A 26547-nucleotide genomic window follows, 5' to 3' on the forward strand; every position below is an offset into this window, starting at 1 on the left:
CTAAAAAAGAATAAAACTGGGGTCCAGCCACTAGGTGGAGATGGAGTAACTTACAGGGACCTGGCTGGACAGGGGGAAGCCACTGGCCGGACTCTTCTTCTTGCTGTTACTGTTGGTGTTGTTGCCTCCTCCTCCACTGATGGTGCTGCCTCCCGACATCTTACGCTTCCGTCTCTTGTTGGCGGGCTGTCTGGCGGGCTCAGCTACACAGGGAGAGAGGGGGGGTGTTAGGAAATACCTTCACAGGGTGGGGACCAGTGTTTGTTGTTTGTGTGAGAGCTCAGGGAGTTTGTGAGTAGGGATGGGACGATATGAAAATTTCATAGCACGATTATTGTGATAAAAGAAATTGCAATTTACAATATTATCGTGATAATCAAAATCCATTATCATGGGGTGGAACATTTGGCAAAAAATAGCAGATCTACAAGCTCACAATAACTTGTAGATCGGCTATTTTTTGGCAAAGACATTTGAAAGAGTGAAAGAAAGACTGTATCAAGTACGTATATTATAAGTACCTTTTACGAATTATAGATGGTTTAAGTGGTACCGGATAAGCGGCTCGGCAAATAAAAGGTGAATTGATCCCTGTGATTGACGGAGGATGATATCACGATAAATTAATTCTCCATGATGCGATTATCACGATAAAATCGCTTATAGTCCCATCCCTATTTGTGAGCAGCACGGTTGTGTTAAGAGTCAGAGAGAGAGAGAGAGAGAGAGAGAGAGTTGTAGTGACATGGCAAAATCCTCAGTGACCCAAATAGACTCCATTTCTACGCTCACATTTAAACTACCATTGGGTATCTTACTGCGTGATGAGTGTGTGTGTGTGTGTGTGTGTGTGTGTGTGTGTGTGTGTGTGTGTGTGTGTTTGTGTGTGCGTGCATGTGTAAAGTGTGTTAACTTGCAGGCGCACCCACCTAGGGCTGTCACGATTATGACATTTTACATGACGATTAATTGTCACTCAAATAATTGCGATTAGCGATTTAATTGTGGTTTTGTTGTTGACAATTACATTTCTGTTTGGCTTTGAGGCTTTGAAGTTGCACACGGTAGATATGACACATAACTTAATATACAAAGAAATTACTGACATATTTGACAACTTTATACTTAAAAAAGAACATTGATAGTGGAAATAGACGATCTACAAGCTCACAACGCGTCGCATCGCGACGCGTTGTGAGCTTGTAGATCTGCTATTTCCACTACTTGTAGATCTGCTATTTCCACTACTTTTGACTTTTAAAAAAATATATGAAGATCTTTCAACATGGAAACGATTATGTCAAATAATCACGATTAGACGATTATGTAATAATTGTGACAGCCCTACACCCACCTGGTGGGGCAACCATCCTCTGCCATTTCTGGAAGAGGCAGGTCTTGAGGCAGTCTCTGGGACTCAGGCTATACGTCTTGTGTCTGGACATTAGCTCCTGCATGGGCTCCAGGATCACACACAGCTGGGCAGAGGGACAAGCAACACAATACATTACTGTTAAGTGAATAATGCAAAATATATATACTTTATTAACACGCTTGTTAACAGTGCAGGTAGTACAGTCAAAGGTTGTGCTAAAAGGATAACCCAAAAAGCCCTGGGGACTTGTTTCCATTGTGGTCCATTGGACTAAAGTCATCAGTAATATCATACATACAATATGTAGCATCAAAAGGTATATTTACAGAGAAAGGTGGGGTGGGGCAGGGATACTACTACAACAGTGTTAAACTCATTTTAAATTGTATTTTAAGGTCGTTCATTCTTTTAGGTTAGTTTTGAGTTTGGGAAGGGAGTCGAGATCTTTAAAGAGGTGGTGCCATAGTTTTGTACTTTTTCTGTTTTTTGTCTATGAATTTAACATTACTCTAATAGACCACCGGGTGGGGTTATAATGTGCAAATTTGTCTTCCTGTGTATTTTTGTTTACTTCCTGGAAGCTGAAAGCCTCCGAGTCAAAAGGCCCAGTCAAAAAACACAGATTTAATGACATCATATATTCATCCCCTTCCCTTTTACCATTCACCCAACACTGTGGGTGTGGCTAACTTCAGCTGGGTCACCACTCACCTGACAACCAGGCATACTTAATGAACTGGTGTGTCTGCCCACATAAACACAATTTTAACTCTTTCTGTACACTTTTTTAAAAAGATCTTCCTCCTAGTATAATCATAACACCTGATCATCATGTTTTAGGGGAGAAAAAAAATCATGGCACCCCATCTTTAATGGCTTTTGAAAAATAAAAGTCTATTGTGAGATAAATAGGTCCCGAGTCTCCTGACTAGAACAATTTCCAAATTGAAGAAACTGACAATAGCATGAGAGAGAACAGTGTTTTGATTGCTACTGACTCGGGAGTCGGTGGTAGTGTTTCCTTTAAATGTATTTGTGTACCGCTTTTCGAAACAAGGTTAAATAATTTACAAAACAAGATAGAAAGTACAGTAGCATAAAACATGGAAGAGATCAAACTAATACATTAATATCAAATAGAAACTAAAATAGAAAGTAAAAACAGTACAAAAGGAGATAAGCATGGACAAAAGAGAGAGACAAGAAATAAGCACCATGAAAAGGCATATAAAAGGGCCTTTCAGAAGTGATTTAATAGACGTCAATGACTTGGCAAGCCTGAAATCCTCAGGCAGGGCATTCCAAACATAGCTGAGAGTGAAGGTGCTGTATGTACTATGACGTGTGTGTGTGTGTGTGTGTGTGTGTGTGTGTGTGTGTGTGTGTGTGTGTGCGTGCGTGCGAGAGAGACTCACTCGGAGGTAGTTGAGGGTAGAGTTGGACAGGCCACATCTGGTGATGTTTTTAGACAGCTGGTCCAACATCTGAGGGTCTTGGGCCTGAGACAACAGTCAAAAAACACAGGTCAAAACGTTGACACACAAGTATAAGACACACACATACTGTACACAACACACACACACACACACACACACACACACACACACACACACACACACACACACACACACACACACACACACACACACACACACACACACACACACACACACACACACACACACACACACACACACACACACACACACACACACAGCTGTTATGTCCCCACTCACGTGCATGGCCAGTATACTGCGGGGGATGAGTTCACGATGTTGTCTGATGCTGAAGTGCCATGTCTTTATCCTCATCATGTCGTCAAACATGAACTCCAGGTACAGGCGACCCTCCACACACACCTAGAAAATAGGTTCATGACCCCAGTTAGGCGTGACATTAACCATCAAATTAATTTACCGAGATGGAATTCAGGCATTAATGATGTACCCAAGGTGCTCTTGAGTTTCTGCTAATCTCTGGAGGTCAAAAACTCTTTTATACACTCCATAAAATATGTATATAATTTGAATTAAAAAAATGAAGTTTCCCAAACAGTGGGTCTTTTGTTTTTCTTTGAAGAATTTTAGGAATTTTAGAGCAAACAAAGCTATGCAATTCCATGAATTAGTAAAACAAATACAATATAATGAAGTAGTAAAAATAGCCGATCTACAAGCTTGAACGCGCTGCCAAGTGACACGTTGCGAACTTGTAGATTTTTTCACTAGTTTGTGTCCCGGGCAAACTCTCTTTTGGGTCTCGAGCTAAAAGGTTTGGGAACCACTGGGTTAGAGTACCTATATGAGGCCAAAATGATAATGGCCAGTCTGTTGCTAAATGCTGTGGTACACACCTGTGTGAACATGGGCTTGCCATTCTGGGTGACCATGGTACATTGGTCACAGTCCAGGGAGACAAAGTTGTTGTGGAAGGACTCCTTGGGGTGTTTCAGCACATAGTAGAGCTCAGTGGCGCCCCCTTCAAATATACTCCGGAAATACCTTGGAATCAACGTCCGGCCAATCGCTGCGAGGGGAGAACACAGGAAGGGGAGAAGAGAATGTCATTTGTAATAAGTTGTTTTCTTGTCTTTATTGGGTATGAGAAGCTGAGGAGAACAGGGAAGGAAGGGACTGGATGTGTTTACTGATCCATAGAGATAAGCATACTGAATTCAATAACAATACCGTTACAACAAATCTAGTCAGCTTAGAGAGAGACAGAAGACAAACAAGTTATGTAGAAAAACATTGTTTGAACATACTTTAGAATTTGGTCAGAATTTACCGGATACTAACAGTTTAAGGCAGGGGTCTTCAACAGGGAGTCCGGGACCCCTAGGGGGTCCTCAGAGTTACTACAGGGGGTCCTCCAAATCTTTTTTTTCTCCTTTTCTATATTAACCACTTGAACCATAGCCTCCATATTCTGAGAACTTTAGCCAAAAATAGCAGATCTACAAGCTCACAACGCCTCGCAGCGCTGTGAGCTTGTAGATCAGTTATTTTTGGCAAAAATGTTTGGTGTAGAGGGGAAAAAGAACAGACTAAGTACAGAGTAAAAAGTATCGACGGTTCAAGTGGTTAAATTTCTGGAAACACAAAATTAGATGAACCCAAATTACACAGATGATTGTGCTGTCAAATGATGAAACTAAACTATATGGTACTGTATCAATGGGTTGTGGGGGTCCCTGCTTCATCTCTCGCTCAACTAAGGGGTCCTTGGCCTGAAAACGTTGAAGACCCCTGGTTAAGGGTTGCACTGGTTGAAACTGTTCCAATGTAGGCATAAGTTACAGCTTAAATCGTACACATTCTTAGTAGATGTAAAGTCCTCCATAAAATACCGTAGGCAAACTTTTGAAAGGTGGGATGACTTGGAGGATGAGGAGTGAATTATACAGAATGTGTTGCGTCAGCAATGCGTTCTCTGTGACAGATTACAAACAATGTTGCCCTTGGACATGATTCATGATTACTTAGATTTGCGCTTTGCTTTTCCACCAGCTGAGATACAGAGGATTACCGGCCTACTGGCAGTAGACTTGCAACATGACACTGACAGAAATGGGACTCAAAATCAGTCCTGCTCTACAAATGTCTCCAAGAGACAATTATTGATCAGGTTGTTAGGTTGTTGACAATTTGTAGCTTACAAAATAATTACTTCTCCATTCTATATAGCTAATTTTTCTTGGTCTATAGATAAATGTGTGTAATCTGTGTTCATGTCAAGGTGCGAGTTTGTCCATTTGTGTTGAAATATAATGTCCATGTATTTGCTAGAGAATCACAGTGTTAATGTTATTTATATCCATAATAATAAATTTTCCCCTTAAAAAACCTGCACTATTGGCACGTTTCACATAGATTTAATTTCTTTGCTAAATACTGTAGTTACTATATCGATTTTAAATCATTGAATTGAATTGTATCGCCATGAATGAACCAATATTGTCCATGTGTAGTACCGTCAACCATGTATCGTGATGCGTATCGTATCGCTATTAAATGCATAATTACAACTAGCAACTACCTTATCATTTGCTCATGTACAAGCAGTGGAAAAACAGTGTGTCTTACTGTAGCGTTTGGGCCCGTCCTCCAGGCAGAATGTGATGGTCAACATGGCGTCATCTTCAAAGAATTCTGTAGTGAAGGCATCCCACCACAGGTTGTCACACTCCTAATACACCGATACACAAAGAGAGAATCAGACATTAAAACTCATTAAGTATCGGGTTCAAAACATACCCTGTTGACACCCACCTTGGGTGGCTGGGTCACCTTTAATGTTATTGATAAAGAGATTTCAAGCTTTCTGCTTGTGTATGGGAATATGCTGAGAGAACAATGCATGATATGATATTAAAAAACATTGTTTTAGCACTAATGAATGCATTGAATTTGAAGCATCAAAATCAAATCATTGTTGAAAATGTTTGATGTTGAATTTGATACCCAGCCACTGCTAACTCAGTAAGTAATGTGTATTTGTACCTCTGTCCAGTTCTGTAGTCGTTTGTTGAGCTCAAATATTCTGTAGTCTGTCTGGTTTCCGTATGGTGTGTGCCTCCTGGGACACCGTAGATGGAGGGAACAGAAAGGAGGACGAAAAAGGAGACAAAGGGAAATGAAGGGGTTAATTAAATTGCTCATTATATATACTGCCTGTTCAGGTAGGGTACAGTTCAGTTCATTTTCAGATATTGGACACAACATAAAAAGGGTACAACATTTTGGTCAATTGCCAGTGATTCACATGCTTCTACGGCAGGATTGTCCAAGTGCCCGGAAAGGGATAGAGCAAGGGTCTTCAACAGGGGGTCCGGGAGCCCTAGGGGGGCCTCAAGAGTTACTACAGGGGGTCCTCCAAATCTTTGTGTGATAGAAACCTTTTTTCTTCCCTTTTTTATGCATGCACTTGAACCCTAGTGTCCATATCCTGAGAACTTTAGCCAAAAATAGCCGATCTACAAGCTCACAACGCCTCGCAGGTGTTGTGAACTTGTAGATCAGCTATTTTCGGCAAAGAGCTTTGGTGTAGAGGGGAAAAAGAGCAGACCAAGTACAAAGTGAAAGGTCAAGTTTATTAAGTATTGACGGTTCAAGTGGTTAAATATCTGAAAACACAAATTGACATGAATCCAAAATACACTGGTGATTGTGCTGTCAACAATTAAACTATACAGAATCTATGAACAAGTTGTGGGGGTCCCTGCTTCATTTCTCTCTAAACTAAGGGGTCCTTGGCCTGAAAATGTTGAAGACCCCTGGGATAGAGAGAAGCATTGAGCTTGTTGGGCCCTTCCCCTGGTTTGTGGTTTGATCTCACACATCCTTGAAAAAGGAACAGCACGCCTCATGGCAGATCCATTTTCATACATACTGTATACATATTTTACACATATACCTACCGGTACCTACATTCATACACACCTACCCAAATATATTATACATACAGGATACATATCTGCATGGTGCTATAACCTATGGAGTGGACTGAGGTATATCAACATATAAAGAGCAATAATATGAAAATCCATTTTGAATATAGAAACCATATTATTCCATAATTGCTTTTATTGGGGCCAAGAGAATCCCATAGTAGAATAGGATAACATACTTGCTATATTTCTATATCGTATAATATGGTATTTATAATTATGGGATAATAAATATAATGTAACAATCCATAAATTATAGTGTAATATAGTATGTATATATAGTACTGTGGCGATCAGCCATTTATTTGTAAACATTAAATGCTAACATTAAAAAAAACTACAGTATATATAATATAGTAAATTCATAATGCAATATAATAATGCTTTATAAGGTAGGATCGTTGCCACGCTGTTGTGTGTATAAGGAACAGACATGAAATGGTGGGTCGTTTTCATGCCATCTTTAACTGGCCACAGTGGCCACGTACAGTAAAAATGCACAATCGACAACTGCATGCTGTCTAAAACATCCACACACTGGTTAAAAGCTCCCAAAGGATTGATGGTACAGGGGTGTGAAGTGTAAGGCAGGGGTCTTCCAACGTTTTCAGGCCAAAGACCTCTTAGCTGAGAGGGATATACAGCAGGGACCCCCACTACATATTGTATAAAATTGTGTTGCAGATTTTCATCGATTTCCTAGATAGATTCATAGACTTGTTTGACAGCACTGTCATCAGTCTATGTTGGATTCATGTTAATGTGTTTTTTTCTTCTTCAGACATTTAACTACTTAAATTGTCAATACTAAGTAAACTTGATCTTCTAAATTAATTTGCCGAAAATAGCCGATCAACAAGCTCGCAACGCCTCGCGCTTGTAAATCTGTTATTTTTGGCTTATGTTCTCCTCAGAATAGGGATGTGAGGGTTCGAGTTGTTAATTTAATTCAAACAATTATCCTATCACACAAAGATTTGGCACCCCCCTTGTAGTAACTCTGAGGACCCCTTAGGGGTCCCGGACCCCTGTTGAAGACCCCTGGTGTAAGGTGTTTAGCCTCTCCTGGCTTCTCTTTAATTAATGTATCCAAATACATTTCGGATCGCACAAACACGATTCCATCGTTGCAACATTACGTAATAACATGTCCGGTCCCTCCAGCTCTCTTACACACCCGTCATTTTAATGTTTTGACAGCTGAGTGGGTTATACAACTTAGCCATGCTCTTATTATTTGGAAAAACAGCCACTATGCTGCTTGGAGAAGGAAAATGCTTTAAAACCGCAGCTTCTGTGACTGACAACAAGGGTCTGCTGCGTTGTCAACTTGTCAGTGAGAGTCCATTTCATCAGTCCATTTTCTGTTGGTTATTTTGCTAAATAAATGTGCAGGCTATTGTAAACGTAAAGAATGTAGCATCAACTGCTTTGTTTCCATTGCTGACGTTGTTGTGTAACACGTCACACCTCAGCTCCTGGAAAGCTGGCATGCAGTGTGTAAAACACACAGGGTAGGCTTTACAATAGCTATATTAGGTTCTGTGTAGAAAGGCAAAGCTGGCATTAAAGGTGCCTCTTGGCATGCCAATACTGCGCGATCATGTATCTACTGAAACCAAACTATTCCGCTCAAGACACTTGCCAAATTCAACAAACGGTAGTGATTTCGATACTTTTAAGAACATTACTTCCCCCAGTTTCAGCCTTATCCTGGATAAAAGCAAAGTTCTCTCTTGACATTAAGATAAGAACCCAATTTGCCTAAGCCTTATCGGTTCTTGTGGTATTGCCTTTCCCAGTTCACATCTCAGAAAAAGACACTGGAGAGTAATCTACAATAAAGTAATGTAAAGTGGTTTTACCCTATTCCAGGCTCCAGGTAGGTGGGAGGGTACATCGGGGTGGGACTGGACAAACGACAATCACAGAGAAACATTTATGAAACAAAGAAAGAAATGATTGGATACATATATATTAGCGCTGTGGCACAATTACAGAGGTTACAGAGATTAAAGAGGGGGAATAATTTGTATAATAATCACATATTTAGGATTTACAATCTTCTGAAAGGTATGTTAATTTATGCACTCAGTACTTTGTCTGGAATACTTTTGAACACATTTCTTCATCAATGGGGTGTGACATGAGTGTGATCAGCCTGTGGTACTGCTGAGGTGTTATGGAAGCCCAGGTTTGCTTTGATAGAGGCCTTAAACTCATCTGTGTGGTTGGGTCTTGTGTCTTCCTCTTGACAATACAACACAGATTATTTGTGGGGTTACTAGTACTTTTGGCTCTGTTGGCAGGTGCCAAGTGCTTCTGGAAAAGGAAATCAGCATCTCCATAAACGTACGGAAGCACAGGAGTGTTCTAAAATCTTCAGGGAAGATGGCTGCCAATAACTCTGAACTTGATAAAACACAGTGGAGCAAAACTAGCAGATTCCATACTGTAGCATCCCAAATATCTGACTGAGGAGACTTCACTCTGACTCGGTTCCTCTCAATCTTCCTCCAGATACTCTGGGACTTTGATTTCCACATGAAATGCAGAATCCATGGGTGCCATCATCTGCCATGTCATCTGTTGGTGTTGGTCCACTGTGTTTTATCAAGTTCAGAGTCAACGCAGCCATCTATCTGGAGATTTTAGAGAACTTTGTGCTTCCATACATTGACAAGATGCTGATTTACTTTTCCAGAAGCACTCGGCACCTTCCCACAGAGCCAAAACTACTAGTAACTGGTGTACTGACCATGGTATTACTAGGCTTAACTGACCAGCAAACTGGCCTGATCACATCCCCACAGAGAATCTGTGTTGTATTGTCAAAAGGAAGATGAGAGACCCAGCCACACAGATGATCAAAGCAAACCATAACACCTCAGCAGTACCACAGGCTGATCGCCTTTATGCCACGCCCCATTGATGAAGACATTTGTTCAAAAGTATTCCAGACCAAGTACTGAGTGCATAAATTAACATACATTTCAGAAAGTTCACATTTCTGTATTATAAATCCTTCTTTTGAGTGGTCAGCACCGGCAGCGCTGGTCGCATGTAATATTCTAATATTTTGAGATATTATATTACAGAAGAAAATTATTATTATTATTATTATTTTAGATGGCTCTGTATGTTTTTCACACTTTTAGACTGTGTCCATGTTCATAATGGAGATATACAACCACAAATGCAAAAACGGAAAGAAAAGGAAAAAGTCCCCAAAATTCCAATGTTAACCACTTAAACTCGATATGGGAATGGCACTGTTAGTGTCTTTTCTGTTTTCTGTTATCATGGGGAAAGTTTTCACTGAAAATAGCCGACCCACAAGTTCACAACACGTCACAGCACTAGGGATGTCAATGGTTGATCCGGCTAGCCGGTTAGCCGTTTGTTAAAAAATACCCAAACATGCTTATTGGCTTCATGGTTAATTTGCATGATAATAAATGTATTTTCCGCTTTTTCCTGATGGTGTTATTTGGATATGGGGAGATGTCATTATTTTAAACACACTCAGGGAGGCGCAAGAGAGATTAAGACGCTTGTTGATTAATGATTATTAAGCCTAGATGAGTTTATTTTTATTGTTGATTAACCGGTTGGAAACATATCCGTTACTGACATACCTAAGCAGCACGCTGCGTTGTGAGCTTGTTGATCTGCTATTTTCTGAGAAAGTTTTTCCCATAATACGGATGCGGGGGTTTAAGCGGTTAATTACTTCCTGTCAAACCTTAACGTGTGATTACATTAGCATGTCAATATGAATAATCATCAACTAACCAAATTCCGCCAGTAAAATCATGAATCATTATTATTATTATTTTGCCCCTAAATATTTATGCCATGATTTTTTTCACCCAGTGCCCATGACTAAGCTGTAATCCTGGGCGCTATTCTCCCTCAGCCAACCTGGGTAGAGCAACGGACTTAGCTCATGCTTCCTCCAATGCACGAGGAGTCCATGCCGCTTCTTTTCAACTGACAGGGGGGAGTTTCCCCGGTAGGACATAGTGTGTGGAAGGAACACATTATTCCAACCAGTTCCTTTCTCCTCCATCAGGCGCCCCGGCTAACCAGGGGGAGGCAGTATAGAGACCAGGATTACTACATGTTTTTTGTAAGGGTACCTACCCTAGGGGACATGGGGAGAACATGCAAACTCCACACAGAAAGGCCCTTTCGCCAACCCCACCTAGGCTAGGAGCACTGACGACGTGAAGGAAGGAACGTGCCCCCAGAGCGTCCCTGGCGGAAATCAAACCCGGACCTTCTAGCTGTGAGGCGACAGTGCTATAGACTGTGCCACCGTGCCCCCGCTTGAATCATTATTTCATTCACCTGTGATTCCCATAACTGTTCTTCCACACACAACTGATTCATTATGGAGAGCAGTGGAGAGTGAGACACTATAGCCACGGTTCTCAGACAACTAACTGCCTTCTCCAGGGTATGACACCCTCTCCGACAAGGCAATGTACTATACACATTTTGATCCCATAGCTTGATGGGTCAGCTGAGACCGTGATTGGCAACAGTCTGTTTTAGCAGGTAATATCAGGTACAGGGTATCTGCACATTTCCCAAGTACAAATTCAATACTTTTTAAGGCTTTTTAATACCTCTAAAATGACAAATTCAATACCATTACCACGGCAAAGGAATCGACAAATGTAAGGCCACATTCATACAGTGTTTGTCTGTGGCAAAGCAGTGTATTAGTAAAAAGCTACTACATATACAGTAGGAATAATCAAATGCACATGCAAACCTGGCCAACCAATATTCTTATTCCGGTCTCTTCAACAATGTGGGCAAATATTGACCTTCACTGTAACTTTGACATTTTAAATCCAAAAGGAAAACATCTCTCTCAATTCATTTTAGTAACAGCAATCTTAACAATCTATACTCTGTATTTCATTTCTACCAGAGAGAGGGGAAGAGAAGCAGCGAGGATGGAGAGAGGGGGAGAGGCCTGTCAGGCTGTCACAATTATTACCTGTACACGATTTCCTTCATGACGTGTCGTAGCTCAACTGCCTTATCAATTTCACCACCTATGGCTAATATCTCCTCTCTTGTCCTTTGCCCGTCTCCTCGTTGAGTTAGACTTTGTTATAAGTGTTGCCATTTTGGTCCCTGCACTGTTCTCTGCCTGTTCTGCATCCTTTTGGAAACTGGCATATATAGGCTTGTCACGATACTCGATTTCTAACTTTAATAGAATATTCCGAAATAAATGGATACTTATTTTCGATACCACGCAACCTCTGTGAATTTAGTGGAACAATGTTCATTTTTATTTAAAGAAGAATACAGAACTTCTTGAGGTAGATGGTAGTGCACTTTTTAAAAGGCCTTCCTTTGATAAAATTCAAAAAAGTACAAATAAGGCTGTGTAATCTGTATTTTCATAGTAACTACCTTTTGCAAAGCATGTTGACAGTGTTCAATGAACATTTCAAAATAAAACATGAATGAAAACAATGCTCTTGAGGTATTGCACTTATTCAAAAGCCTGAGATACTAGTAGTCACACATTCAAAGGTCATTTACTGTAAATTCAATTAAAAATGAAAATAGTAGCCTACATTTTTTAGATTGTTTTTTTATAAACATTTAGTTTTCTCATTGAATCAGGCCTTTAAAATAACAAGGAATAAACCAAAGTAGGATACACATAAAAGTAACGTTGCGAAGCAGAAGCACAACAGCATCTAAATTAATTTCTTTCTACCTCCTTGCCCACTACTGGCCCCCACCGTTGTGCTTAGGTTCCTTAGGAAACGCCAGGTCGCATCGCTATTCGCTAACAGGACGACAACACACTCATCAAGTTTACTGGTGGGCTTGTGTCTTGTGCGGAGTTAAATGCTTCAAGATAGTTCTCATTTTAATTCTTTGTAGGCCTATTTATAGGTCGACGTGTCTGTCCTGGACGGAGGTGCTTTGATAATAAGTTGGTCGTGTTAGCTCCGTTAGCTCCTTTTGTTGGCACAGCTAACAGCTTGGTGGCTGTCCTGTCTGTGTTCATTGGACTCTCCATAGTACGTCCAAACAGCACTGCGTGTTGTTTACCATCAAAACGGGTTGCGACGGTTCCACACATGCCATCCTGGCGGCTGGCGAGTCTTTAGCTTACATAAATAACGACGACAATAACGCAACAACGAGCACCGAGTAGAGACGAGGAAGAAGGAGAGCATTCTCTCTGTGTGTGAGAGAACTGCTGCGTGTGCCGAGCGCGCGCGCTCGAGCACACACACACACACACACACACACACACACACACACACACACACACACACACACACACACACACACACACACACACACACACACACACACACACACACACACACACACACACACACACACACACACACACACACACACACACACACACACACACACACACACACACACACACAAATGGTCAGCTATGGTCTTATCAGGCCTCAGGGTATATATATTATAAATCCAAGGGGTTATCAAATATCACCCTCTTGGGGCAAATAAAGACTGGGTATGTCATCATGAATAGATAATAAAGTACACACAGAAAGTGACAAAATGTATACATGATAAAAGCCAGATCACTCCCAGGAGTCCATGCCATAAAAGCCAATTTAAGTAGGTACTACTATACGTTTCATTAAAAAGGAAAAATAGTAGAATGGTCTGCTTGCTGTCCTTAAAAAGAAAAGAAAATATCTACTGAGGGTAAAGTCATCATGTGGTTATTTAGATTTAATTGTATTTCTCTGCATCAAGATGTGAACTGTCCAAGCAATAAACACTGTTGTGTAAGCGACAGGGTTACTAACGTAACAATACAGACTGCATGTAACAAGGCAACTCCTTTCCAGAGCCTGGTTGCTCCATTTCCTGCTCAACAGATTGGACCATAGAGGACGACTCGGACGGGTGCATCTCTACAGCTTAAGTCAGATTTATACTTAGTAGCGCCTAGCGTGTGACATGCTGGAAATATCAGATCTACAAGCTGCGACACCAGCACTCAACTACGTATGACACATACACTGACAAAATTCCCTGTTGTGTAACCTGTGTACACACACGACCACCAAACCAAACAAACAGAGTTTGGAACAAACCGAGTTTGGAACTCACCCCACGTCTCTGTCCAGCATGGTGCCCGGGTGGAAGGGGGGGAAAGCGCTACCGTTGGGGGGCTCCTTGGGGGAGTACAGCTTGAACGACTTGGACGAACAGCCTGGAGGAGAGAGAGAGAGAGGACAGGTTCAATATTCACCTCATTACCATATCACACTTTACATTTACATTAGCGGGACCCTGCTGACACTCCTATCCAGGGGCTCTTGTAACAAGGGCATCTGTATAATAAGCTTTAAGTGTGGAGGACAGGGAAGGGCAGACTCAACATTCAGAGTAATGAAGGCACCTGCCAGTGCCTAAGTTCCCAGCAATTCATCGTAATAATAACACATTCTCATTTGAATAGGTGCCTGGGTGGTACAGGGGTTGAAGTACTCGCCCGCTACGGTTCAATTTCTCCACAGTGCCTCCGGCTTGGCCGGGTGGTGCTCCATCAAACACAATTGGCCGTGTTCACGGGTGGGGAGCCAGCAGGGGTTTGTGTTCTTTGTTGCTGCACTAGCGACTCCTACAGGTTGGTCGGAGTGCCTGTTCAGCAGGGAGCAGAACCTGGGAGGATAACACGGGGGTCTTCAACGTTTTCAGATCAAGGAAACCTTAGTTGAGAGAGATATGAAGCAGGGACCCCCACAACCTTTTCACATAAGTTTCCTTATAGTTTCATTGTTTGACAGCAAAATCATCAGTGTATTTTGGGTTTATGTAAATTTGTGTTTTCAGATAATCAACCACTTGAACCGTCAATTTAACTTGACCTTTCACTCTGTATATAGTCTGCTCTTTTCCCCCTCTACACCAAACCTCTTTGCCTAAAATAGCCGATCTACAAGCTCGCCGATCTACAAGCTACAAGCTCACAACGCCTCACAGTAGATCTGCTATTTTTGTAGTAAATATAAAGGAGAAGTTTCTATCACACAAAGATTTGGAGGACCCCCTATAGTAACTCTGTTGGAGACCCTTGGGATAACATGTTCCTCTGCAGACTCCTGTCAGGTGAAACGAAGCAGCTGGTGGTGACTCAATGTGTATCAGAGCAGACAAGACATGTGTTTATCTATATAGCCATCTATACCCAGACCAACAAATGGGACTTAAAAGCAGCAGGGACACAGTTGTTCATTGTTCAAGGGCAATTGGCATAATGCCTATTGCCTAAATAGAAAACAAGCTTTTGGTATTCAAAAGCTGTACAAGAATAAACAAAGGCCAATGAATAAAAGGAAGCTGTAAAGAACAGAGCAACAAATCATTCTTGAATTTACAGCCACATCGTAGGATTGTCGCTTGCTGTAAAACAATCATCTTGAACGAGTATCACAGTCTGAGTTCCACCTCGTTTCTCAATCACTGTTTGCTAGGGAACTCTACTTATATGACTATTTATTTACCTTGTTTATACTGTAGATCGATTTCTCAGAGCAGCAACCATAAGTGGCACCGCTTCGCACAGCGACACAACAGCTACATGGCAGCGCTCTGGAAAAGGTCTATTGACAAGTAGGGCTGTCACAATTATTACATAATCGTCTAATCGTGATTATTTGACATAATTATCGCAATTCTTTTGTCATAATCGTCATAATCGTGAATGTTGAAAAATGTCCGAAATAGTGGAAATAGCAGATCGGCTATTTCCACTATCAAAGTTATTTTTTAAGTAGTAAGTTGTCAAATATGTCAGTCATTTCTTTGTATATTTAGGTTATTTCTTTGTATATTTAGGTTATGTGTCATATCTACCATGTACAACTTCAAAGCCTAAAAGCCAAACAGAAATGTAATTATCAACGACAAAAACACAATTAAATCGTTAATCGCCAATTATTTGAGTGACAATTAATCGTCATGTAAAATGTCATAATCGTGACAGCCCTATTGACAAGAGTTCATGCTTACTCTGCTTATTGCAATCTCGCACAGACAAGTCGCTCTGGATGAGAGCTTCTGCTAAACACCTAAATTGTAAATGGCTAGCAACCTGTCTGAGTATGTTACAAAAATATGTAAAAACATAACAGAAACACGTCAAGACACACATCAATGCTGTAAAACCCAATTTACACTTTTGTCTTGCTTGCCGAACTTGATTTTTTGCATGATCCGTCAATTTGTAGGTATTTTTATTTTGTGATTTATTATTTCAACACACAATATCTATTTTACCTTGTTTTTCTTACATCCAGTACTATTATTATTGCGGAAATGCCACACCAACATTTTGCTGCTTGTACCTGTATGACTGAGTGACAAATAAAACCCTCGTCTAGTGTCTTGCACAAGGGCACTACTAACAGGACACAACAAGAATGTTGGCCATACTTACTAGTGTGAGCACTGAGCATCGAACCTGTGACCTTTCAAATGAAAAGAACCCTAACCGTAACCCCTGGGTCATCCTGCGGTCACAGGCACTGCTGTTTGTCATGTAAAGAGGGGGCTTTGCAGAGATCTGGGATTGAACATGTAGTGTTCCCCTTACAGGACGGCCACTTGCGTCAAATGTTGCCCTGCTGTTCTGAAATGTGTCCTTGTATCCTATAAGGCAAGGGAGTCCTATAGGCTAGTGTTGATTTCGTCGACTACAACTATGACGAAAAGTGTTCGTCGACTGCCTTTTTTCACCAACGATAACTAAATAAAAACTAAACAAAAACTAAGCTATGATTAGGGATGGATCGTTCATTTTTATTGATAATGAGCACCTTATCGATCCTGCTTATTGAGCCGGGCTTTTATCGAGCCCACTATTGAGCGTTTTCTAATATTTTGTGGAAGATTTCTGAAGATAACTGTCATCTCTTTTTATTGGCCTGTTGTTGTGACTGGGTTTGTGGCTGACCATCTATGAAGATGACAACTGACAAAACTAACAAATATCAATATCATCATTACATATTATCATTAAATAACATCAAAGCAATCATTCATTAATGTGCAATAAGTGTTAAATGGCTTTATATTATGAATAGTACTGTAATAATTTCTTGATCGCCTCTTGTCTTGATTGTTTAAACATGACATTAAGGGGCCGCTATGCTCGATAACAAGCCAAAAGCTTATTGATACCGGGTACTCAATAAATCTGTTATCGGGTTAACGGGCTACCCTTGTTTCAAGCTCCATCCCTAGCTATGATGGCAAAAACTAAGACTAAATATATTGACAATTTCGTCAACAAATAAATACTAAAATGTTAGGGATGGACCAGTGGAGAAGAGATCCAGTAGAACTACCAAAGTAATTTAATAGTTTGCGCTCGGGTGTTGCGTTCTGAAAATAGCAGATCTACAAGCTCACAACGCGTCGCGTAGATCGGCCATTTTCAGCATGCAACCAAGTGTAAAATCTGCCATTAAGACGCCATCGAGGCCTGCCGAAATACATTTTAGTCGACAAAATCTTGTGATATTTAGTCAACTAAAACTAGATGACAAAAATATGTCTAAAACTAAATTGAATTTTATACATAAGACTATGACTTAAACTAAATCTGAATTTGCTGTCAAAATCAACACTAGTCCTAGCAGCTGGCCAGTTTCAGCTGGTTGCTCCCAGTGACTGGTCAGCAGCAGCACCGGTAGACTAGTCTGGCCTACTAGCATGAAGGTGGAGAAAAACTATGAGAGAACATAGAGGAGGGGGTTCTCCTTTTTAACATTGCTGCTAAACAGAAACACAGCTTCACTCTCACAGTCACATTGCTCCACTTAAATGTCCATAAAGAACATGAAATCACGCTCTATGTCCTGAATACCAAAAGCTGGCTTTTTTCACATACAAAACACACACACACACACACACACACACACACACACACACACACACACACACACACACACACACACACACACACACACACACACACACACACACACACACACACACACACACACACACACACACACACACACACACAGTCCGCCCCTTGCTCTTCTCTAATTGGCCAGCTCTATCATAAAGGCCATCCAGGCGTGGCGGCCATGAGGTCACGACCTCTACCGTCGCCCTGGCGATGCCCCGCCTCATTAATGTCCCTTCTCTGTCTCGTCTCTGCATATTAAACATCTCACTGACACGACACGTGTGTGTGTGTGTGTGTGTGTGTGTGTGTGTGTGTGTGTGTGTGTGTGTGTGTGTGTGTGTGTGTGTGTGTGTGTGTCACAGACAGGATACAGAAAGTCAGTTATTTTGGTTACAATCTTATTGTATGTAAATGTTATTAAATCAAATTTTGAAATAAACACATTCTTCTTTTAAACAGTTGCAGGTGCAACATCAGAACTTGGTATTAAGTGTAATGAATAGAGGAGTGGTGATGTAATTATGAACATTACAGCAAAGTGATGAAGTCTATGGCTTCTCCTTATTCTACTGAATGACAGAAGGTAAATGTAAAAAATGTAAATAGTATAGACTATAGAGAGTAGTAAACACATTTTTGTTGGTTTCACTCAGCACAGAGACATGCCAAGAAGGCCAGGCAGATACAGAAGTTACATGGCCAAGCACAGACACGTGCCCATCATGGCATGCACACGCTCACACACATCCAGCCAGTCAGCCAGCCACAAACAATATAGCCATAAATCTCTCCATCAAAGGGACATGGGTGGGGTGAAAAGGGTTGTAACTCACTCCACTTCAGACACATGATGCACATATGTGCGCATGCACTGTGTGGACACATTCACACAAAGCTTGTCTCGTAAAATAATCACAACCCCCCCCCCCCCCCCCCACAAAAAAAAGTCACTTCAAAATTAGCCATTTCTCCTACAGTATATGCTGCTGAGGCCTCCTTGCTGCTGTGCAATTGTCTCATTATGAACTGACTGTCATTGTATTAGTGATGGTTTTAGTATTGTAGTGTAGCACTCTTTTAACTCATTTTGGATTATAGTGAGCCTGTGGAACAGAATTTCGCTTTCATGTAATGTTGAATGACAATATAGCTATCTATCTATCAAAGAAAAACAATCCCATCACACATATTGAGTCAAAGACATTGCTTATAGATGTAAGGGGGAAAATATTACTAAACTACTTAATTCATAAACGTGCCAACACATATATTATCAGGACATTGATATCAACAATAATGAGCAATGTGTTAATGTAGTGTTATGTTAGATCAAGTGCTTCTTGTCTATAATGAGCTTCGATGTGCATGGATGGAGTTGACTGCTGGCAGGAGTGGCAGGATGACCCAGAGATGCAAAGAAATATATATTGTGATTAAAGTAGTGGTTGGTGGTTGCATCAATCAGAGAAACGACTGCAATTCAGTGCAATATCATCACTGTGTCAATATTGTTCAATAAAGTCCTCGCCTCGGTGCAGACCTAATATAATGTCCTACTCCTATCTATATAGTAAGCAGTCTTCTTGACACTTTTTCTGCCAAAGTTATGGTACTTACAAGACTTAGCTCTAGAATTTGAACATACTAATTTAATTCTGTCTGTATAGCCATCTGTTTGCCAACACCCACACATACAAAAACACGCTTTGATATAAAAGCATCCGTCGGCTTATTTTAAACTTATTTCATGCTAATGTGACCATTACATAATTATAGTGTATGGGGCAAAGACACAAACAATGTTTGTTTGAGCAAACAGCCGCGCCACTGTGGAGCCATTCATTTTAAGCATACTGTACCCTTTACTTAGGGTAAAACAAAGTTGTTTACTGGGGGGGAGCCATAAGCAATAATGACTGCATCATCAGCAAAGGGAAATAAGCGGAAGGAGAGGAGAGGCAGATAAATAAATAAACAATCAATGGTGATGGTGTCCATTAGTTGTTGAGAGCTCCATTAGCTCCTCTTTGCTCCCTGCTGGTGGTTAATGACAGGTCCTCACAATCACATCAGCTAGACCCCACTTCCTCTATTAGGAATAACACACGCACTTACACATACAGTACATACTCTCAACAACAAACACATACGGGAAGCTGTAAATCTGTTTGAGATGCCTTTCCAAAATTCCTCAGTGCTTGCAAATGTCCTCAAACAACCTATCTGACAGTACATCATCACACACACAAACACTCACTCACACACACACACACACACACACACACACACACACACACACACACACACACACACACACACAACACCAAGTCCTGAAGCAGAGGTCTAACTTAAATCTTAATCTACATATCCTTAAATACTAATAGCACATTTCCTAAAGATATAGATTCATCTATACATTGTAGATAATATCCAACTCAAGCAAAAGCACCAAGCCAAAAAGTCACACATATTTAAGGTATATTAAATCAGGTAGTAAATATGTAGAAAGGTTCAATTGGAAATTGCAAGTGTGATTGCCTATTTATTCTCTGGGTAGATTGTTATAGGAAGCTTGACCAATCCTCAAGCTTGCACCACTCCCCCATTGAACTCAATTGACTCTGTAAAAACCATTCACAAAATCCATTCACAAAAAAAAGTTTATCTAGAATAAATAAAGTTTCCCCAGGACAACAGTATGTTGCCCTGTTGGGCAACCACACTAACTACTTATGCATCTCTCTCTCCATCTATCTCTGTGTGTTTATCCATCACAGAAGCACTAAGCCTAGAGTGACACCCATGGACCTAGCTCTGGTCCATAGCGTTAGAAGGAGCTATCATGGACCCCCAAACCAGCCTCAAACACTTCAGCTCTGGTCTCCGTCTCAGACTAACAACCTGTCCTGAACTGTTTATTTAGTGTACCACTGATTTACACCAGCATGATTATGAGCACCCCCTCGTCCAATGGGACAACAACCACACCAACAAGCAACCATTCTCATTCTCAGAGAGCTGTGGTTATTATGTTGTTATTACGATGCATTTATTATCATGACATATGTTACGCCATAGCAATCTCAATGAGGAGGACACCACAACAACTACAGCAGTGGTTCACAAAGTGGATTCCAGGGACTCTGTGGGTTCCTTTAGGGGGGTCTAAATTGACCCATGCAAGTCTGTAACTCTGACAGTGTACAAATGGAACCAAATAAACCCGTCAGGGTCCATTTGGTTCCATTTATACACTGTGAGAGTCAAGGGGAGACCTTGAAATCTGAGAAACACTGCACTATCCAGCAACATCACAATAGCAATTACAATGGCTAGCAGCTTTATGATGCTAACCCCCTTAGCTACATGCTAACGCACTGCTACAGAACAGGTGATCATAGGGGTGTGATGGATGGAGAAACACAACGGAGGTAACGTCGATCACAGCGCGACTGTCAAACGCACGCCATTCATCATCAATAACATCAACAACCTGTAAAAGATGCCGACTACATATTTACCCCCGTGGGCCCACAGCAGCGCTAGCCGAAGCTAACGCTAGTAGCAATCCAGCCCTGGCTGCTGGTTATGTGGTTAGCCATCGTGTCGGCTAACATCCTGGCCGTTTAAAAAGCTGTGTTTTTAAAGAGCGAACGCGTTGAAATAACAGCCGCGAGGAGAGCCCGGCTCGTAAACAAACACACATGCGATGCCTATGGTCGAAGCAGTGGGAGATCAACCGGTGTAAAAACCGTCCCTTCTTTTACCTTGCTCAAGAAGCCCAGTCAGAAGATTGATGTTTACAGATCCGTGATGATAGAATGGTGGTGTGTGTATGTGTAGTGTGTGTATGTGTGTACGCTCCTTGCGTAAAAAGCAGCGGTCAGGCCCACTGCGCGGTGGTTGGCTGGTCTCGAGACGCACAACCAACCTCCAATACGTCCTCTCTCACTACACTACACTACACTACACCGAACTGGAATTAAAAAGATCTTCCCCGTCTCAACGGTGGAGGGGAGAAGAGAACAACCGTAGATTATTATTATTGTTGCGGGCTGTTTCTCGGTCTGTGTTGTTTTGTCCCGCATGAGGAGGCCTTCTTGTTGTCAGTAGAGACTCGCACTGCAGCCCGCTGTGGGTTTACACACAGCACGGACCCCGATGAGCCCTTTGTTCACTGGAGGACATGAACAATAGCTGTAGGCCCTCCTATCCTCTCCTCCTCCCCTCCGCAATGCATTTTGCTCCTGTCTTCCTACCCTGTCGCTGGAAGGACTGGGAAGTAACTAAGTACATTTACTCAAGTACTGACTCTGACTGTAGGCTAACAATTTTTACGTATTTGTACTAAATGGACTAAAAAGAAATAGAATAAGCCCCCATGTTTCCACCCCCATGTTTTCTCCCAGTTTTCTGCTTTTGTATTTGATGTTATCCTATGCAAAGTACTCTGTTCTATCCGTCTGTCCTTCAATGTTATGAGGTATATAAAGTGGTTCCTGTGTAAATAAGCCGCAAAGCTTACTAGGATCTCCTTTTAGTTGACCTTGTACCAATGATCTGTGCTGTAGGCCTAATGAAACTGTACTTTTTCCTATTGCAAACTTCTAATACATTCTTCAATCAATAAATCAATCAACCAATCAATCAATCAATCAATCAATAAACTCGAGTATTTCCAATATCCAATACTTCTATCGTAGCCTACTTTTACTACATTACATTTATTTGAACACTTTAATTACTTGTTACTTTGTAGATTTGGATTATTATTACAAAACATACATTATCTACTTCAGCCCTATTTCGGCCAATATATTTTTGTACATTTGAAAACTTGAAATAGGACTTTCTGCTTTTGGTAGACCTACTTTAAGTACATTTTGATGCCAATACTTTTGTACTTTTACTCAAGTACATTTTTTATTCCGGAATTTTACTAAGGAGTATTTCTCTAATCTCTACATTTGCAGTATAGATACTTTTACTTAAATATAAATTGTGATTACTTTTTTTCTACCGCTGGCTGGAAGGGGCGCCCTCTCCTCTTCTCTCCCCTGTCTCCCACCCTCCCCCACACTTCAGTGCACAGACTGCACAGAAAAAGGTTGTTTGCTAAGCAGTTTTCCCCTGCATGCATGCATCCCATACTAGCCTCTTCGCTCTAACTGACGCGGATGAGAATTGACCTAATGCGGCTGACCAGATGTACAGGGGAATGACTTTAAGTGGACGGCAATGATGACTGCAATTATAGGTTCAATGCGGATCCAATTAGCGCGCATCATTTAAATGGCAAACAAGTGAATTGAGAGACGTGCATTTGCAATGACAGCCAGATAGAAACGGCAACGCGAGGGATGACACAAGCACACTATTTCAGCTCAGAGGGGGAAATAATCCAATGAAATATTTCAAACAAAGATTATAGAATTGCGTGCTTTTTGGGAGTTAGCAAATTCCATTCATTCTCATCACCCCTGCAGCTTCTTTTCTTCTGTATTTCAGACTCTCTCTCTCTCTCTCTCTCACACTCACACACACACACACACACACACACACACACACTCACACTCACACTCACACTCACACACACACACACACACACACACACACTCACACTCACACTCACACTCACACACACACACACACACACACACACACACACACACACACACTCACACACACACACACACACACGCACGCGTACAGGGCACGCGCACAGGAAGGCAGCACTAAGCCAGAGAAGAGTCACATAGATGTCTAAATCTGTTTAAATCTCCTAATCTTAATCAGATATTCAGATTGCATCCAGAGAGAAGCCACCCATATGGTCCAAGCTTGGATATAAAAAGAGCAAGAGTCACTTTTTAGGTCAGTGGTGTGTGTGTGTGTGTGTGTGTGTGTGTGTGTGTGTGCGTGCGTGCGTGCGTGCGTGCGTGCGTGCGTGCGTGCGTGGGTGCGTGCGTGCGTGCGTGCGTGTGTGTTTGTTTGTTGATCATCATCTATGGTGTTGATCTAGATGAGTTAGTTAGTTGTATACTTAGATGGATCATTTCACCTTCCAAATTATGGTTCGGAGATATTATTACACAGTCACGCAGTGTTTTTGCAGGGTTTCTTTTTTGGGGGGAGCCATTGTATGATATTTCACACAATTTAATACACTATTAAAACACACTTTCATTCATTTAAAATAAATGTATGGTTCTAGATTAGAAACATCTTTCAATAGACTCGTGCTCTGAAACATAGGCATAGGGGCTCTGAGAACTTTGTTCTTTATTCCCCATGAGGTCACAACCCCTATCACGGCACTGTGATCTGGGCCGTGACCCTATGGGAGATCTGGTTCAACTCAGTTGACACTTAAACATTTACTGAACTGAATTGTTGATCTAACTGAAACTAAAACATTGGACAGAAACCTCATATCTCCATATTTCAACTTTTTATATTTTTGAAGCGGTGAAAGCCGCTTCCAAGGAGTGGCTTTGTGTGTCCCGTGCGTCCAGGATTGAGGATTGGTCAAGCTTCACAAGACAATTTGGCCCTCCAGATAAAATCATTCATTCATTCAGAATTCATAAAATATAGAATTGAAGCACAGAAGGTATAGATCTAGAACACAGAATGTATAAGTCTAGAACACAGATTTAGCTCTAGAACACATAGAATAAAAATTCACGCTTCACTTCGAACCGAGGTTTGATTTTTCATAAATTAATGCTCCACTTTGTCATATGACAGCTGATAAGCTCACTACATGTCGCACTGCAACACGTTGTGAGCTTTTAGATCAGCTATTTTAGCTATTTATGAATAAATTGTTATGCCCATATATGAAGATCCCTGATGTCATCAATATACATTATATGGCCAGATGGCAAAGGCATGGCCCATTTGTGTGGCTGGTTCAGATAGGGATCTCCATGTATGGGCATAAAATATATTGTATGTATATGGATACATATTATTATAATAAAGGCTAAAATAAAATAAAAGGTCCATATATGGTCATTCCCAGAAACAAAATCCCTTTTATGCCCATATATGGAGATTTATGATGTCATCAATCCCAGGCCCTAACTGGCCCAAGAGCCTGCTTTACCCTACCTTCCCCGAAAACGTTAATATTAAGTCCATATCATATATGTATATATATTAATAAAGGATAAAATAAATAAAATGTCCATATACAATATGCATGGGCAATCCCAGATGATGCCCTGTTAGGGTACCGCCTTATGCCCATATATGGAGATCCCCAGGCATCAAACCAGGCCCTAACTTGCCAAGGCCCTGCCTGGCTTTACTAATTAACATAGGTTTTATGCCCATAGAGATCCCTGTCCCAATGTCATCAATATTAAGGACATATCTGGGAATGCCCATATTTGGTAATGCCCATATACAGTATGGGCATGTTTTGACATAACATTGTTGACTATCATGCAGGGGTCTCCATATATGGGTAACTGGTGGTCCGATACACATCACTGGCCAGATGGCCAAGAATTGGCGCGACCTCACCCTTTAGGGCGAGGTCGCATGTCGCCCTGAGTCGTCTTACTATAGTAAATATTACAAGAGGTTGTGACTAAATAATAACTATGATCTGATGAAGGCTCTGAAACCATTTCATTTGTTGGTGTGTGCCAATAAAAAAAGTGGACATGTGACTGTGAGTACTTTGTCCTCCATTGATTTAAAGTTTTGCATGCGCTACCTTTTTGGGATTTTTTTCAATTCCTACTCTTTATGTATACTGGATGTGCAAACTCTTTCTGATTTAAATTTAATTATATTGGAATCATTTTTTCCCCCTTCCATTTCCTGAAAAGTAGCCATTTTGGACATACAAGGTTTTCCACCAGACAGCAACAATATACTGTACATGTAGGGAAGACACAAGTATCTCTTTCAGATGTATAGTCTTTCATGCAGATGCAGACACAGTGACACCTGCAGCCATAAGGTACCTAGAGAGATACTACTGTACATGAACAGTAACCATGGTAACTCTCTACACACCTTGTGAGCTTTAAGAATCTCGGTAATGTTCTTCTCTTTGGTGTCTTTGTGTGTCTAGCAGCCAGAGGTCAGCTGTAGCCAGAGAGAGCTCTTATACAGTAGTGTGTGTGTGTGTGTGTGTGTGTGTGTGTGTGTGTGTGTGTGTGTGTGTGTATGTGCGTGTGCGTGTGCGTGTGCGTGTGCGCGTGCGCATGTGCGTGTGTGTGCGCTTGTATTACATGTGTGGCCAGTGTGGGCCAAATGTCCCTACACGTATAGAATTTGATAAATACTTTTATGTTTACAAAATATATTATAGGCTCACAATTAGGAAAAAGATTCAGGTTGTAGTTAGGGCTGGCATTAGACATTGAGGTTAGGCTTAGGGGCTGTGGTTAAAGTTATGAGTTATTTGTACTCAGGTGTGGAACCCCCGAAAAAAGCAGATCTGTAAAGCATCGTGAGCTTTGATCAGCTATTTGAGGCTTTAGGCTTAAAGTTAAAAAGAACATTCTAAAAACGGCATTCATGAAATTGCCATCCTAAAAATGTTGATGTCCTCACAAGTACAGAAAAAAAAGTGTGTGTGTGTGTGTGTGTGTGTGTGTGTGTGTGTGTGTGTGTGTGTGTGTGTGTGTGTGTGTGTGTGTGTGTGCGCGTGTGTGTGTGTAGATGGCGGGATCTGTGGATTTGACCATGTTACGTTCACTGGCACTCGTAGCCATGGCAACACGAGCAGTCAATGGTGTC

The 26547-nt window shown here is 41.2% G+C and overlaps 1 protein-coding gene across 4 annotated transcripts in view; it reads right to left on the reverse strand.

The window, feature by feature from the left end:
- Positions 1 to 26547, reverse strand: part of ldb1b (LIM-domain binding 1b) — a 60353-nt gene that overhangs the window by 2846 nt on the left and 30960 nt on the right. Inside the window, exons 1-10 of one of the 4 annotated variants that reach the window (XM_080721947.1) lie at positions 21552 to 21632; positions 13974 to 14076; positions 8690 to 8734; positions 5878 to 5953; positions 5461 to 5563; positions 3729 to 3901; positions 3112 to 3234; positions 2791 to 2874; positions 1355 to 1478; positions 55 to 203 (exon numbers count right to left, since the gene is read on the reverse strand). In XM_080721947.1, coding sequence (XP_080578073.1) covers positions 55 to 203; positions 1355 to 1478; positions 2791 to 2874; positions 3112 to 3234; positions 3729 to 3901; positions 5461 to 5563; positions 5878 to 5953; positions 8690 to 8734; positions 13974 to 13993 — 897 coding nt within the window. In that variant the 5' untranslated portion in view covers positions 13994 to 14076; positions 21552 to 21632. Of the gene's footprint in view, positions 1 to 54; positions 204 to 1354; positions 1479 to 2790; positions 2875 to 3111; positions 3235 to 3728; positions 3902 to 5460; positions 5564 to 5877; positions 5954 to 8689; positions 8735 to 13973; positions 14077 to 21551; positions 21633 to 26547 lie in introns of those variants that run through there. The other 3 variants (XM_080721945.1, XM_080721948.1, XM_080721946.1) reach the window with 3 other exon arrangements.

Source organism: Nannobrachium achirus, assembly GCF_963921795.1.
Source record: "Nannobrachium achirus genome assembly, chromosome: 3".
In the NCBI taxonomy this organism is placed as follows: Eukaryota; Metazoa; Chordata; class Actinopteri; order Myctophiformes; family Myctophidae; genus Nannobrachium; species Nannobrachium achirus.